The 15585-nt window shown below is 46.3% G+C and overlaps 2 protein-coding genes across 4 annotated transcripts; one reads left to right on the forward strand and one right to left on the reverse strand.

Moving 5' to 3' along the window:
* Window positions 1-603: 603 nt before the first annotated feature.
* On the reverse strand, window positions 604-6239 carry Br140 (bromodomain-containing protein 140). The gene is made up of 4 exons (XM_017176473.3): window positions 4809-6239; window positions 3486-4744; window positions 3134-3417; window positions 604-3063 (listed from the first exon to the last, which is right to left on the reverse strand). The coding sequence occupies exons 1-4, from the start codon at window positions 5959-5961 to the stop codon at window positions 1440-1442; spliced, it is 4320 nt and encodes a 1439-aa protein (XP_017031962.1). The 5' UTR covers window positions 5962-6239; the 3' UTR covers window positions 604-1439.
* Window positions 6240-11568: 5329 nt separating this feature from the next.
* Incenp (Inner centromere protein) lies at window positions 11569-14375 on the forward strand. Of its 3 annotated transcripts, XM_017176484.3 has the most exons (7): window positions 11571-11681; window positions 11749-11827; window positions 11903-12092; window positions 12156-13149; window positions 13208-13304; window positions 13368-14034; window positions 14107-14375. In XM_017176484.3, the coding sequence occupies exons 2-7, from the start codon at window positions 11759-11761 to the stop codon at window positions 14298-14300; spliced, it is 2211 nt and encodes a 736-aa protein (XP_017031973.1). In that variant the 5' UTR covers window positions 11571-11681; window positions 11749-11758; the 3' UTR covers window positions 14301-14375. The 3 variants fall into 3 exon arrangements, with proteins under 3 accessions (XP_017031972.1, XP_017031970.1, XP_017031973.1); XM_017176483.3 differs by having other exon boundaries at window positions 11569-11681; window positions 11903-13149; window positions 13371-14034; XM_017176481.3 differs by having other exon boundaries at window positions 11570-11681; window positions 11903-13149.
* The last annotated feature ends 1210 nt before the right edge of the window (window positions 14376-15585 follow it).

The following is a 15585-nucleotide window of genomic DNA, read 5'->3' on the forward strand; positions in this document are numbered from 1 at the left end:
AATTTAGAAAATCATTTAAAATTAAATTAAAATATTCAACTATTTATTTAGATTCTTCTAATAATTTTATATAGACCAATGCAAGTCCTTCAAACCTACGGAATAACTGTTTTACGAGATGAATATTCAGGATCAGAAACACAAGAAGAGTGCCGTAAATAAGATATTAAAATTTTAGTTCATTATAATTTCATTTAGTTTCTGCTAATAATGTAATTTAAATCGTAATGTGGACGTTGCCAACCTTAGTTGAAGCCAGTAGAATGACACTAAAACTGCAAGTCCTTCAAAACTACAGAATAACTGTTGTACGAGGCAAGCGGCTAATAAAATCGAAAGTCAATTGACCAGAGCTTTTCAGTGCATCACGTGGCTAAAACTGTAAAACAAAACATCTGCCCGGGTGATAATTGATGTGCGGAATATGACACTGTTAAGGGGAGCTTCTCCGAGCTCTGGTGAATGACCTGGGTAATCAAAATCAAAAAATAAATGTAAGTCAATTCCTCTCGAACTTCACTGACGCACTTTTGGTGACAATTGCGAAATGAGGCAGTTAAAACTGTAGGCCAGTGGATGTGCAGTGGCTACCAAACTGCACGGTTGAACTTTTTTGTTTAAAACATTTATTTTTCTGCATTTAATTTACCATTAAGTTTAAACAATATTCAATCATGTTAAGGGCAAAGGTGGTGGTGTCTGGGGTAAGTGTGTGGTGGAGGATTCTTGGGGGTCGGGGCGTTAGGGTTTTGGGCTTAACTACTTTCAATACTTAATTGTCTACGCTTTCCACTTAGGCATACGATTTTGTTTCATTAATTACACACAGTAATTATAATAATAGTCATAATAGTAGTCCTCATCTTCGTAATACATCATAATAATCAAATATATATAATATGTTATTTGTTCATGGGAAATCAAGACGAACACGTACACTATAGCATATGGAGATATATCGGCTTATCGCACTCACACACATCTATATCTATACAGTTTGTAATCGATTCCTATGCTCTATATAGCGGTTTAAGTTTTTACACGATCTTTAACTTGGGATGCACAATTGCTTAGCTTTTTTTTCGCTTAAAACTATTTAACTTAAACATTGATTTGATTTCGCGTGAAACGTCTTGAGGTTATATATTCCATGTGGGCGGCCACAGCGACCAAATAATATACAGAATAGCTTCGATAACTTTGCGTATTACAAAAACTGTACATAATGAATGGTTTCCCTGGTGACTTGGCCAACAAACGAAAATCAAAGACACTTGCAGTGCAAACTGGAAATTCGCCAACGAAATACTCTAATTAATGGAGGGCCTTTTTCAACATTGTCCACGTCGTCTATCTTCGAGCATCAAGTAACAAGAAACGAGATATAAAAATACGAGGGATCTCTAGGTGGCCTACAAGTGCAGTCGGGCCATCAGCTTTCACATGATGGGATCGGGCCCTTGGCCCTCCAAGTCCGAGACCTGGCTCTGGTAGTGCAGCGCATCCTGGTACGCCTTCTTCACCGCCTTCCGCTCTGCCGGCTTCCGCGACTCAACCAACTTCTGCTGGTCCAGCTGCTTGTCGATCCCGAGGATGTCCAGCTTGTTGGCAGGCAGCCACTGCCAGGTGCGCTTCACGTCAAAGAACAGGACCAGGAACACGATGTCGTCCATGCAGTTCTTGCGCAGCGCAAGCACATCGGTGGGCGGAGCGGGCAGGGGAACGCCATTGTAAACGAATCCCTTGGGCGTCTTGGGGTCGAGAATGAGAGCGGGATACCAGGGGTATCCTCGGCACTTTGCCCACACCAGCTGCAGCGGCTCCAGCGTTGGTTTCTGGCCATGGGCGTGAGAGTTATTGTGCCGATCCGAGCATAAGCTATCCTCGCCATGCCTGCTTCGATTATTATTCGTCGTCGTGGTGGTGGTGGTGGTAACAGCCGCCATCGTGTTACGCCTCGCCTTTATGCTGTTGACCAATGGCGAGGCATTCGGAGTGGCCGAGCGCAGCTTGCCGGCCCTCCGCAACAGAGGCGGCGGAGTGGCCGTGGAGCTGGTGGACTCGCTGAGATTGCTACGCCGCTTGCCGCGACCCCGTGCCGCTGACAGAGATGCTCCTCGTGCCATTGCCGATGGCGTGGGTGTGCTGCGCTTGGTTAGCCTCGGCGCCTTACCCTGCCGCGCACTAAGTGGCCGCTCCTCATCTTCGTCGTCGTCGTCACTGGAGCTGCCGCCACTTCCTCCGCTACTGCTGCTGATGGCCATGTTCCCATTGTTGTTCCCCTGGGTGTGGTTGAGACTCGCATGCTGCATGTCCATAGCGTCTGTGGTTCCATCCTGCGAGGTGGACTCCCTCTCCTCACTGCGGCTTCTTCCGCCGTCTCCGTCCGCATCGCCGTCGCTGGCCTCGTCGCTGTCAAAGTCAGAGCAGCTGCCCGACATGCTAAAGTCTGAGCAGCTGCTGCACGGACTGCTCGACTGCGAGGGCGCATCATCACTGTCGCTAACATCCCGCTGATTGTTGGCTCGATACACCCGAAAGCTGTCGGGGATGCGCTCGAAGGGCAGGGGATCGGGCAAGGGCAGTGCCACCGCCGGATTGGGCGATTTCTTTGGCGACATGGAGGCACTGTGCCTTAGCTCTGGCAAGCGACGATATCGACCCGGCCTCTTGGGCGACTTGCCGCCCATACTCATGGCCAGCTTACTGCTGATCGACAGGGCGGTGGAGGCCAGGCTAGCCGCTGCTGCTGCTCCGGCCGACGACGATCCACCCACTGGTGCTGCTGCCGACGTGAGGGCTCCACTGCCACTAGTGCTAGTGCTGTTCTGCGTCAACCCGAACCCGGAGTTAGAGGGCGGAGCTGCAGCCAGGATATGGTTTAAGGTGCCCGGCGTACTGGAGGCGGCTGTGGCAGCCGTGGTGGCGGAGGACGAGCTGCCGCTGGTGGACTGAGTGTTGGAGGACTGCGAGTTCTGATGCTCCTCCTTCACGGGCGTCGTCAAGGGTTCAGAGGGTCGCTTGAGCGCCGCCTGAGACTTGCGGGTTAGCAATATGGCCGTTCTGGAAGGATTACAGGGATTAGGTATGGGTATAATGGTGTAAAGTGTAAAGACTTTTATAATGAACTTACCTCCGATTAATCCCCACTGGGGAGCTACTGTTGTTGAGACTCTTGATAGGGCTGCAGGGCGGCGTTTGCGTAGAGTTGAGCAAATCCTTGGACACTGTATCCTCTCCATCAGCCTCGGCCATGGAGTCGTCATCAGAGTCGTCTTCTTCATCGTCGTCATCGTGCTCCACGTCCATATCAATGGCGCTGCTGTTCAAACGCTTGCGCGTGCGCTTCTTAATGGGCGAAGCCCCCACCGCATCCTCCTCGTCGCTTTGGGATTGGTTAGCGTGGGATGAGTAACGCTGCAAAGTAAGTTTTATCAAGGGATGAGATTGACAGGTAAGGATCAACGGAAAATATGAGAACTCACTGCGGCAAAGCGCGCCTTTTGAAGACTCTTGCGCATCCGTGTGATTTCCAAGCGGATCTGCTTGATCTTCTTGGTGCGGTAACTGGGATTCTTCAACACCTGTGACTTGTCGGCGAGAATCAGCAATTTCTGGACAACATCTTCGCTGGCCGGCGCCGACAGAAGCTGGCGAAGCTCCTGCTCGACTTCCGCCTCCACGTGATCAACGTGCGAGCGCTGCGTCCGCTCCAGAAGGCCATCCCGCTGCAGTTCCTTGCGCAGCTGGACAAAAAGTGGCGCCGCCTGATCGCGCATCCGTATGCCTGCGCGATAAAACACCGTGTCCTTGTTGTTGTACGCCAGACAGTTCTGTATCATCAGATCAAAGTCCGCCTCCAGCTGCTCCAGTGACGTGTACTGGCATTCCTTTAGCCTCAGCCGCATCGTGCCCAGATCCATGGGCTGCTTTACAATGTCTGTGTAGTCGGGCACCTCACTGGTGTCCACCGGCTCGCGGAATATTTCCATGGTATCACGCGCCTCCAGCGAGTCCAGCAACTTGCCCAACGCCGACTCCAGCGGATTAAGCTGCAGCATTACCACCTCCTCGGAGATGCGCACAAAGGCCACCTTTAGCTTCTCTCGCTTTCGCACCAGCTCGCACAGCAGGCGCGCCCGCTCCAGATCTTGGCGCAGGCACTGCCAGTACTTGAGTTGTCGGTAAAGTTCACCCGTGTCCGGTGATCCCTCGATGCCGTTGCGCTGGATCACGCCATGGTTATTGCCCTGGCTCTGCAATCGTCGCAGCAGCGGCACGCCGTTGCGGTAGTGCCGCTTGAGCGTCCAGTACGCAATAATGCGGTCAAGGAACTCCTTCTTGCGCTGCATCGTCACCATGGTGGCAATCTCCTGGACGCGGTCGGGCGGAATCGTCGGAATGAGCACCACCGGCGCCGTCGAGCGCTTCTTGGCCAGAGCTTTGCGGGCTTCTCGCATCTTGTGGCGCGTGTCCTCAAAGTCCGGGACGTTCATCTTAAGCTTGGCGTCCGCTGGCGTGTGGGAGTGGCAGTAGGCAAACTTCTGTACGTGCATGGAGGAATCATTATGGCCGTCCTTAATCGTGTCCATGGTCATGTAGAGGCCCGCCTGCTGGGCGCAGGTGACGTGGAAAGCGGCATAACAGCTGTGCCTGTGGCACTGAATGCACGCGCCCAGGCCCTTCTCCTTGCACACGTAGCAGGTGAGCCGCCAACGGGCAGGGGGAATGGTCTCAATGGAATCTGAGGAACAAAAAAACACCCATTAGTTGATCTCTTAGCGAGAATAGATGAAAGAACTACGCACCTATAGGCTCCAGGAAGACGGTGTTGGCAAACCGAACTTCCGGTATCCACAGGGCACACACAACGTGCGCCCACTGGCCGTGATCCGTCTGCTTGAAGGCGCCGCCTGCATTCGGACAGAGCACACAGTTCACGGGCTTGCTGGGCGACTGCAGGCAGCGCCGGCACAGCCACTGGCCCTCGGGGATGTACGGCACGCCATAGCAGTCCTGATGCACCGCCAGGTTGCACATGTCGCAGAAGAGTATCACGTTCGTGTTCTGGCACTCGCCGTCCAGGCAAATGCAGCAGACGGCGTCGTCGTCCACCTCGACGCCAGTCGGTGTGCCGTTGGCCGCTGCCTGGAAATGCGACTCCTTCTCTAGCCTGTCCATCAGCAGCTCCATGGTGTCAATGCCAACGGCGTTGAGGCCTAGCCGCTGCCGCTCCTCGTTCATGTGCTCCAGCCAGGCGGAGTCCTCCTCGTCCACGTCGTATTCCACCTCGCCGTCCAGCTCCTCCAGCGACTTCTCGATAAAGCGGTAGTAGGCCAGCGGCCGCGGCGGGGCATCAGGCACTCGGTAGTCCGGAATCTCGGCCACCCTCGCGACAGGCACCTGGACTCGAGCCCAAGGTGCGTTCTCCTCTAGTGGCGGGGCGTCAGCGTTCAGGATGCAGCCCCTGGTAACCAGGGCGGCAAACTCCTCGTCCTCCACGACCGGCAGGGCATCGTCGATGCCCAGGCGCACGCTCTTTCCGTCAAGATTAAACGTCACTGTAGCCTCCTCCTCGTTGTAGGCAACCAGCGATTCGGGATTGGCGTACAGCCGCCCGGCACCTCCTCCTGCTGTTCCTCCTCCTCCGGCGCCACCGCCTGCCGAGGAGCAGCCATTCTTGGCGTCTGACGCACCGCTGCCGGCCTGAGGCTGCTCCTTGAGGGGGCGAGGCGTCGAGTGGTGTGCGCCGGAGCGGGAGCGCGCCTTTTTCCGGCTCGGCGTCAGCACAGGCGTGAGGGGCTGGGGATTGTCGTGGTCGTACTTCATCAAATGGTACTGGAGGCCCATGATCGTCTTGTAGCTGCGATCGCAGCCGCGCACGGGACAGGCGAACGGGGGCTGGGCCTGTTGGCTCTTCACGCCCTTGCAGTACTCCACGGCGTCGAAGTCGAGCCCCATGGCGGGATCTGAGGGATCGGCGGGATCCGCTGCAGCTGCTCAATCGCAGGGCGCAAGTCGCAAATCGCGGGCGATGCGATGGCGGGGCTTCTCGGGGATTCGCGTTAGCGGGGCACAGTGTCTACTCCGCGGCACGGCTGCTCGTTCGTGTGTACATCCCACGGAGGCGTAAATAAACGTGAAATATAAATGAAAACTCAGTTCTTAGCCTGTTCTTTAGCTTTTTTTAGCATTATTTTGGCCGATAGGCCAATCTGACCAACTGTTCTGAAAAGATGTGCTAGGGATGGGCTATGTGGCCAGCTCGCCATGGCGATACTATCGTCGTGGGTCGTACCCAACACTGGCAGAGGTGGCCAAGGTATTGTCGCTTTATTGAAGGGGCGGGCCTCAAAAAAATATTCGTCTCAGTATTTTTTTTATTGTTCTTATTTATTCTCTACAACTGAAAATCATTTGTCGTCACATTCAGCTTATAATGCTGGTTCTGGAGTGCTTTGCAACACGGGCTCTTAGAGATGGTGGTTACTTGAACTAGTTGGAACTGGTTCTCTGCCGCCTGATATTTCAGGTTTGCAAACTTCGTAAAACCAGTTTTACACGTTTGAATGTTGTCAGCGATAATGAACACAATTTGGACATAGCGATTCCGCTTTTAGTTTCGCCGTCTGAAGCAGTTTAATTGAGTTTGTTATTTTGCGCGGGAACATCTTGTCAGCGGCAGTGTTAAAAATCGCCGAAGGAAGTGCTGTTCTCGCTAGAGCTGGCAAAAAAACGATATTTCCATTATCGATTTTTCAATACTATCGATTTTTTTTTTTAAATATATGGGCACTTCCACAGAAAAGTTCACCGCCGCGTTGTGAATGTTATAAAATAAAATTTGTTGGTTTAATTATGACATTTTAATTAATGTAACTTCTTGTACAAATAAAAAAATATATATAATTCTACCGAAAAATGCTCGACTTAGCTCGACTTAGCTGTTGCTGCTGTTCAAGAATATATACCTCCTTTGCAACGAATACTTTTGCGACTCACTGTATACAGTTTAGACATATACGCCGCCGCGCCACGCCGCCGCCGCCGCCGATTTTTGCCTTATTTGACGCGCCGCCGCCAAATTATGAAAATAACGGCGCGCCGCGGCGCGCCGCTGGTGCGGCATCGGCGCAGCTTCAGCGCGGCCTTCAGTGTCATTGTTCTTTATAAAACTTAAAAAAAAATAAATAACTCATTAAAATGGCCTTTTTGCCTTATTTGACGCGCCGCCGCCGCCGGTTCTTTCTGACTACTACGCCGCCGCCGCCGAGTCATTTTGACCTCTACGCCGCCGCCGATGCCTTTAACCATCGGCGTAAACCTCTAATACAGTTTATAGGGTCGAACATGAATTTACTGGTCATAGTTTAAAACACAAGTAAATAATACTTCTGGGTTTCAAAGGAAACGGGTCCATTTCATCGGAAACACTTTTTTTAATTTTAAAAAATTCAAATTTTAGCTCCCTTTTAAAAACGCTTTGTAGCCCTGAAAAGGGCTTTTATTTAATTGCATATGGGCATTTCCATAATGTCGCACGTAACCCCCGTGTTAAGCGAGGGCCAGGTGTACAAGAAAATAATTGTAAGAATCCTCTGCATTTGCAGGCATTAATCCTTAAAATATTCTATATATAGTCCAAGTAGTTTCCAAGTAGCATGATTTTAAGGGTTAAAAAACCCCCTTAGAAGGATGATTTTTTTATTTACTTTATTATTTAGGAATTTTAGATACACATATTTTCTCTGGGTAGAAAATAGCCTTAAAAACCTCAAGTTTTAAAAACTTATTAGCTGCCAAAAGTAAAAGAAAAACATTTTACTTGGTGACAATAATATAAAAATTTCAGTTTTGAGGTTCAAATGAAGGGGAAAAATTGAATTAAAATTGGATTATTGGTTAAAATTAAGGTACTTTTAAGGTAAGGTAGAGGCTAGAGTTATGTGATCGTGTTTGAATTGAATTTGATTGAATGTGGGTGGCAACTGTACCTCTCTAACTATATACTTTTGGGCAGCTAAGCTTTCTCATTACATTTACCTATTTAATTCTCATTTGACTTAATCGTAATCTCTATTATCTCCGCCTATAATTGTGTATACACCTGGCCCTCGCTTAACACGGGGGTTACGTTCCTAGAAAACCTCGTGTTAAGCGAAACATGGATTCAGTACAAAATAAGGGGTTACGTTCTAAAAATTCAAAATTGACAGCAAAAAAAAATTTTTATTGTTCAAATTTGGTATGTTTTTATTAAAGTTTCATACATTTGTTCAAAATTAACCAAAAGTTATTATGTATATGCCTTTAATAAAAGCATACCATTCATATTTTCAAACTTAAAAGTTAGTATTTAATTAAAAAAGTTGCTTCTTATAATTAATTAATAGGTTAAACTTTATAGAAACTAAAAAATGTTAAAAAGTAAGGAGATCATATGTTTTAATCATATCATAATTCATAATTTTAATTCATAGTTGATAACTAAAAATTCATAATTCATAATATGAAATGCATTTGGTGGCATTTATAGTTAAAGCCATGGTTTCTTTTTGGTGGCTCCTTGTAAAAATCAGTAATTTTTGATTGTTTCGATATTTTGCAATCGTTTAAGAACGAGGTTTTTAGCGTGTTAAAAGGGGGATGGGAGCAAATTTGAAACCGTGTAAGACCGAGTTCGTGCTAAAAGAGTTCGTGTTAAGCGAGGGCCAAGTGTAATGTTTGAAAGTTTCAACACTCCGGGTATGTACATCGCTAGTCACGTTGTGGCGAATAACCTCCCGTACGCCTCCTTTCGTACCACCGGTTTATTTATGGACCAACATAAATGAAAAATTGATTTAAAGGAGCCTACGAATAAGGACTAAAAAACCTTAATAAAAAACGAAATAAAAATAAACAAGAAGCTAAACAAAAATGAAGGACTCTTGTTGAAGGCTTAAACTGTTGTGTATAAAAATAAGGAAATGTACAAAAAAAAAAAAAACTAAATAAAACCGAAAATAAATTAAAAGGTAGGAAGCAGGAAAAGTTCCTTTCAATGCGCCTCCTGGAGAAAGACTGAATTAAGTAAGTTGCTAGTGTTACCAAAGAAAGCTGTCAGATATCTAGAGCAGTGATGTCATTTCCGCTTTTTTCCCGTCAAATTCAGCTGTTTTTGAAGTGTGATTGCGGGAAAATTTGTAAAACAGCGGGTAGCGGGAATTCCAGCTTTTTTAGAAAATTGAGATGCTTTTTTCTTAATTTTAATTTTAATACATTTTAAGTGCTGTTTTAAATGTGTTTATTGTTTTTAATTTATATTGCAACAGTATCTATATATACTTATATCGAATAACATCATCCAAAAGTCCACACCTATATTTGGCGCGTCTTCCATGCAGTGATGTCATTTTTTTTTAGCAAAAAAAGCTGGATTAACAAAAAAAAAGCTGAAAAAAGCGGAATTCAATAAAGAAAAAACTAAGTAAAAAGCTGATTTTTTAAAAACCATATTTTGTTTGTTTAGGCCTAATCTGACGACGAAAATCCGCTGTAACAATTGTGATAGCGGCCAAACACCATATAAAAAAACTCTGTGAAAAAAGGAAGAAAAAAAACTTTTTGCCTCGTCGATTTTGCCGGTACTCTGATGACGAAAATGATACCTGCGAAAATTGAATGGCGTTGTAACACATGTTACAGCGGATTTTCGTCGTCAGAGTACTAGCCTAGTACTACAAGGCTTTAATTTGGCTGAAAACCCGAAAAACCTCGGCATTTGACCAGGGAAGGGTCAGCGTTTCTAACGCAACTAATGCCTGTCCCTTAAAACGTTTCCGCCACTGTCCTTGTAAGTTAGCACTTCATTCCAAAAGCTAACAGTGTCGTCGACATTTTGCATTGGGATTAGTTTTATGTCATCATAATGCCGTAACGGCATCATGGAAGACGCGCCAAATATAGGTGTGGACTTTTGGATGATGTTATTCGATATAAGTATATATAGATACTGTTGCAATATAAATTAAAAACAATAAACACATTTAAAACAGCACTTAAAATGTATTAAAATTAAAATTAAGAAAAAAGCATCTCAATTTTCTAAAAAAGCTGGAATTCCCGCTACCCGCTGTTTTACAAATTTTCCCGCAATCACACTTCAAAAACAGCTGAATTTGACGGGAAAAAAGCGGAAATGACATCACTGCTCTAGATATCTGACAGCTTTCTTTGGTAACACTAGCAACTTACTTAATTCAGTCTTTCTCCAGGAGGCGCATTGAAAGGAACTTTTCCTGCTTCCTACCTTTTAATTTATTTTCGGTTTTATTTAGTTTTTTTTTTTTTTTTGTACATTTCCTTATTTTTATACACAACAGTTTAAGCCTTCAACAAGAGTCCTTCATTTTTGTTTAGCTTCTTGTTTATTTTTATTTCGTTTTTTATTAAGGTTTTTTAGTCCTTATTCGTAGGCTCCTTTAAATCAATTTTTCATTTATGTTGGTCCATAAATAAACCGGTGGTACGAAAGGAGGCGTACGGGAGGTTATTCGCCACAACGTGACTAGCGATGTACATACCCGGAGTGTTGAAACTTTCAAACATTACACTTGGCCCTCGCTTAACACGAACTCTTTTAGCACGAACTCGGTCTTACACGGTTTCAAATTTGCTCCCATCCCCCTTTTAACACGCTAAAAACCTCGTTCTTAAACGATTGCAAAATATCGAAACAATCAAAAATTACTGATTTTTACAAGGAGCCACCAAAAAAGAAACCATGTTAAAACAAACTGGCTTTAACTATAAATGCCACCAAATGCATTTCATATTATGAATTATGAATTTTTAGTTATCAACTATGAATTAAAATTATGAATTAAAATTATGAATTATGAAGTAAAATTATGAACTATGAATTCAAATTATGAATTATGATATGAATAAAACATATGATCTCCTTACTTTTTAACATTTTTTAGTTTCTATAAAGTTTAACCTATTAATTAATTATAAGAAGCAACTTTTTTAATTAAATACCAACTTTTAAGTTTGAAAATATGAATGGTATGCTTTTATTAAAGGCATATACATAATAACTTTTGGTTAATTTTGAACAAATGTATGAAACTTTAATAAAAACATACCAAATTTGAACAATAAAAAATTTTTTTTGCTGTCAATTTTGAATTTTTAGAACGTAACCCCTTATTTTGTACTGAATCCATGTTTCGCTTAACACGATTTCGCTTAACACGAGGTTTTCTAGGAACGTAACCCCCGTGTTAAGCGAGGGCCAGGTGTATATTCTTGATCAGCATCAACAGCCGAGTCGATCTAGCCATCTCCGTCTGTCCGTCCGTCTGTCCGTTTCTACGCAAACTAGTCCCTCAGTTTTAAAGCTATCTGAATGAAACTTTGCATATAGACTTCTATATACTCTCACTGCTATATATGTCGGAACGGGCCGAATCGGACGACTATATCTCATATAGCTGCCATACAAATGTTCGATAAATTTTTTGAAAAAAAATTATAACTTGGCTGTTTTTCAACATTCAAGGGAATTACCCTGATAATTTTTTTTTTAAATATCGATAGTGCGATGAAACCGATGTTCTGAAAAATAGTTTCATCGATAGTATTTGGCCAGCACTAGCTGTCGCGCGTCCCCATTGCCGCCATTTAAAATAAACGTAAGAAACGCCAGCCAGTCCCACGGAAAGTGTATATAATTGTGTAAATATTAAAAACATATTGCAGATCGTGCAACATGGAGGACGTAATGGGCGTACTTGGTTCGCTGTCGGACCTGCAGCGCGAATTGGAGGTGCTGCGTCAAGTAAGTCTCCGCATCCCGCAGCTGCTTTTCCCCGCATCCCGCAGCCGCTTTTTCAACATAGCGTCCCTTTTTCAGGCCCATTTCCAGGAGCTGGACCAGCTTTTTTACGGCCTGGGCTCCACGTCTGTGAGCCATGACGCGGAGGCCACTGCAGAGGAGAGTGTCCCAACAGCCAGGAGCGGAGGATCCTCGGTGACACCGCAGCAAACCAAGAAGCGCGCCAAGCGACTCTCCTCTCTGGTCGAGGACAAGGACGAGCTCGAGGGTGAGTATCATCCCGGAGTCGGAACGGACGCTGAGACCAGTACTGACTTCCGACAATCGTCAGCCAACTCGTCAACTCGACAGAGCACTCGGGTCAACAACTCCCAGCTGCTGGCCATCGCCGAGGGCAACCTGAATACTACGGCCTCCCTAATGCCACCGCCGCCTGTACCGGCTGTGACAGACATCACCTTAAACTCTGGTCGGCCACAGCGCGCCGCCAAGCTGAAGTCCGAGAAATTGCTCAAAGAGCCTTCGCTCAACCGCAAAATGCGCCGCCCCAGCCAGGAGGAGAGCATCCGCGTCAAGGTGGAGAGCGAGCAACGGCCATCGCAGTTCAACAGCTCCACCAGCAGACAGGCCAACGCGGAAAAGGTGCCACAGCAGCAGCCAGAGCAGGATTCTGTACTTCCCGCTCCAAAAGAGACGGAACCCGTAACCGATCAGCCGCCGGAGGATATAAATACCTCGAAGAACCTGATCGTGAAGATCAAGCGCGAGAAAATGAGTAGCGAGAGCTTGGCCCCAGCCACTGAAGTCACTGCCTCCTCCACTGTCATTCTGGAGGCTACGCAGGCTGCCCGGCCGAATGAAACGGTTTCCAGCAATACGACAGCCACAACAGAGCCCGGCAAAAAGTTGCGCAAGAAGAAGAAGGACCTCGCCGAGTGTCATAAGCCCATTAAGATCGAGCGCTTCAGCGATCTGGACAAGGATTCGCCGGTGTCCTCACGCACGCGCAAGGGCAGCACAGAGTCGCGTGCTAACCAGGAACATTCCATCTACACGGATGCACTAGAAGGACCGCCATCAGCCGAGACAGTGGCGCCAAGTAACGCCACCATGGTTATTGGTCCTGCCCCCACCACGGACGACAGCCCACGTGGACCGGCTGCGGATGCCACCTTTGAGGTGCCTCCCGAAAACAAGAAGGCGCCGACTAAACAGGACAGCCTCCTTACCGAGGATGAGTCGCTGGAGGACAAACTGCCCGTGGCCAAGACACTCTCGAACATCAAGGCGATGAAGTTGCCGGCTCGCGCCCACGAGCTCTTTAAGTAAGTAGCCTGGATCTGTGCTTAAACATTCGTTAACATTTTTCTGTTCCCGCCGCAGTCCGCTACTGCAGAGTCCCGTGAAGATGCGCGTGGAGGCATTCGAGAACGCTGCTCAAGCGCAGACCAATCTGCGTCCCAAGCGGACTAAGGATGTGGTAGGTTGCCTGCCTGCTTAGTGCATTCTTGCTTTTAACCAGTTCTCTCTCTCTCACCTCTAGCAGGGAACGCCGGGATCCAGCATTACGCCCAAGGTAGGCAGACTGCCACCTCCGGTGGTGGGGCGCTTCTACACGCCTACACAGACGAGCAGCATGCTGCCGGCGAGCTCGGCGATGCCCAAGAAGGCACCGGCTAGTGCCTCCAAGGCTACAACGCTGATGAAGACGGCAACCGGGACAAACCTTAAGTCCACCAACTCGAGCTCCACCAAGTCGCTGGTGCGCGAAAACAGCGGCGACGACTTCCGCAAGGGACTGCACAATCTGGCTGAGGAGCGCAAGAAGATGCGCGAACTAAAGCATCAGCAGGCCGCCCAGCAACGCGAGGCCAAGGATCGGGAGCGGGCTGAGCGCATGGCCAAATTAACCGCTGAGCGCGCCAAGAAACAGGAGGAACGCAAGCGTATAGAGGAGCGCAAGCGTCAGGAGACTGAGGAGCAGCTGCGCAAGATGCGCCAGCAGGAGGAGGCCGAGGCCCTCAAGAAGGCAAAGTTGAAGGAGCTGGAGCAGCAGAAGTTGCAGCAACTGACCGGGGCAAAGGCCAAGAAGATGTTGCCGCCGCCGCCGAAAACGAAGTACACTTGGGAGATGCTTCACGAGGATGACTCAACAGACGACGAAGGCAAGGTCACCCACAAACGGCCACCTGCGCCCACCTGGAGTCGCAGTAAGTTTGCAGGACCACTTACCTTTTGCTTTTAGCTTATTTTAATTTTAACTTTGCTTTTTTTGTTCCTAGGTCATGTGCGGGGAGACGCGATTCTCATGCAGAGCCACGTCCCCACCGAAATCATCGACAGTTTCTTCTCGGTGGCGCCCACCACTCCGGACCTGAAGGAGATATTCCCGAACATCGATCCCAGCCTGCTGAGGCGGAACTCCAGCGTACTGTGGTCTACACCGCCGCGCTACTCCGAGCTGCCGAAATACTAGCCCAGTAGTTCTGTTTTTCATTATCGTAATCGTACATCTTTATTATTGAATAAATAAAGTTAATTGTCAAAATTATAGCGGAGTACCGCTGTCCGACTCACCGCGGACCTGACACTAATACCCAGGTGCTTAAGAACTATTAAAGCCGCCAGCGTGCTCAATCAATGGTTCGCTGGTGGCCGCTTGCTGATTCCATTAGCGCTGCTGCCCAACAATGAAGACGCCGAGACGTCGATTCGTGAAAAGTGTGAAAACGCAGAGGCAAACTCAATTTCACTGGTCATGGGGCATGGTTTTGTGGCATGATAAGCATACGCGATCGGGCTCTGTTCGTTTCTCCTTCGTTGTTTCGTTGCTTTTGCCATTGGAAATGCATTTGCAGAGGAGTTTTCCTTCAATACATTCTCATTATACCGAAGTTAACTTCCTTTCTTGTTTTCATTTAAGATTAAGGTACTCACCAATTCCTTCTGATTATAATGGTGTTGATCCATTAAGGATCTTAATTTGCGATCGAACACATCAAGGGGATCGAATTTGAAATCGATTATAACTAGGCCAAATTCGGAAAGCTTTTCAGTGTTGACTTTAAATCAGATGTCATACATATTATATTAAAAACAATTATCTTCCGTGCAGCTAATTAAATTGTAAGAAATTCATAACCTTGGGCTCAAATTTTAGATTACTGTTCCATTTTGGCTTTGGTATTGCTAGCTTATGTATATTTTAAAAGTTTCTTGGCCTGATTACATTGAAATAAGAAGTTACGGGGAAATAAGTAAAATAAATAAATCTACTAAAATACGATAATTAGTTTTCTTTCAATTTAAGACATACAAAAATCAGCGTGATATTACGAAAGTGTTATTCTTAAATTGCGCATATGTATGTACCTTCAAACCTTCAAGGTGGCAAAATGTATGGATTATAGAGACTTCTCCTCAAAATTTGAATATGATATTTTTTAGGCAAATCAAAACTTTTACTAAGCCATAAAAACATTAATTTCAATTCGGAAATACTAAAAAAATTAAAAAAAAAGTTTTTTTAATATATGGAAATAGAGTTTTATAGAGTTCAAGGCTAGGGTACTGATCAAGAATACTATGATTTATGGTGTCCCAAATGACTTCTTTACAGCGTTGGAAACCAAATTAAAATTTTATTAACCTTTGCAAGGGTATAAAAGTTAAAAATGTAACATGTTATGTTAAAGCATTATAGAAAAGATATTACACGTTAAGGTAAGAGCGTCGATATGGTTTTACAGCTTGGCTGGTCA

The sequence above is a fragment of the Drosophila kikkawai genome, chromosome 2L, assembly GCF_030179895.1.
Source record: "Drosophila kikkawai strain 14028-0561.14 chromosome 2L, DkikHiC1v2, whole genome shotgun sequence".
In the NCBI taxonomy this organism is placed as follows: domain Eukaryota; kingdom Metazoa; phylum Arthropoda; class Insecta; order Diptera; family Drosophilidae; genus Drosophila; species Drosophila kikkawai.

Coding starts and splice junctions, on each gene's coding strand:
- Incenp (XM_017176481.3), top strand. CDS start 11,759: ATGGAGGACGTAATGGGCGTACTTGGTTCGCTGTCGGACCTGCAGCGC. Junction 13,305..13,367: donor CCAAGCGGACTAAGGATGTG/GTAGGTTGCCTG, acceptor TCTCACCTCTAG/CAGGGAACGCCGGGATCCAG. Junction 14,035..14,106: donor TGCGCCCACCTGGAGTCGCA/GTAAGTTTGCAG, acceptor TTTTGTTCCTAG/GTCATGTGCGGGGAGACGCG.
- Br140 (XM_017176473.3), bottom strand. CDS start 5,961: ATGGGGCTCGACTTCGACGCCGTGGAGTACTGCAAGGGCGTGAAGAGC. Junction 4,745..4,808: donor CGTCTTCCTGGAGCCTATAG/GTGCGTAGTTCT, acceptor TTTGTTCCTCAG/ATTCCATTGAGACCATTCCC. Junction 3,418..3,485: donor AAAAGGCGCGCTTTGCCGCA/GTGAGTTCTCAT, acceptor CTTACTTTGCAG/CGTTACTCATCCCACGCTAA.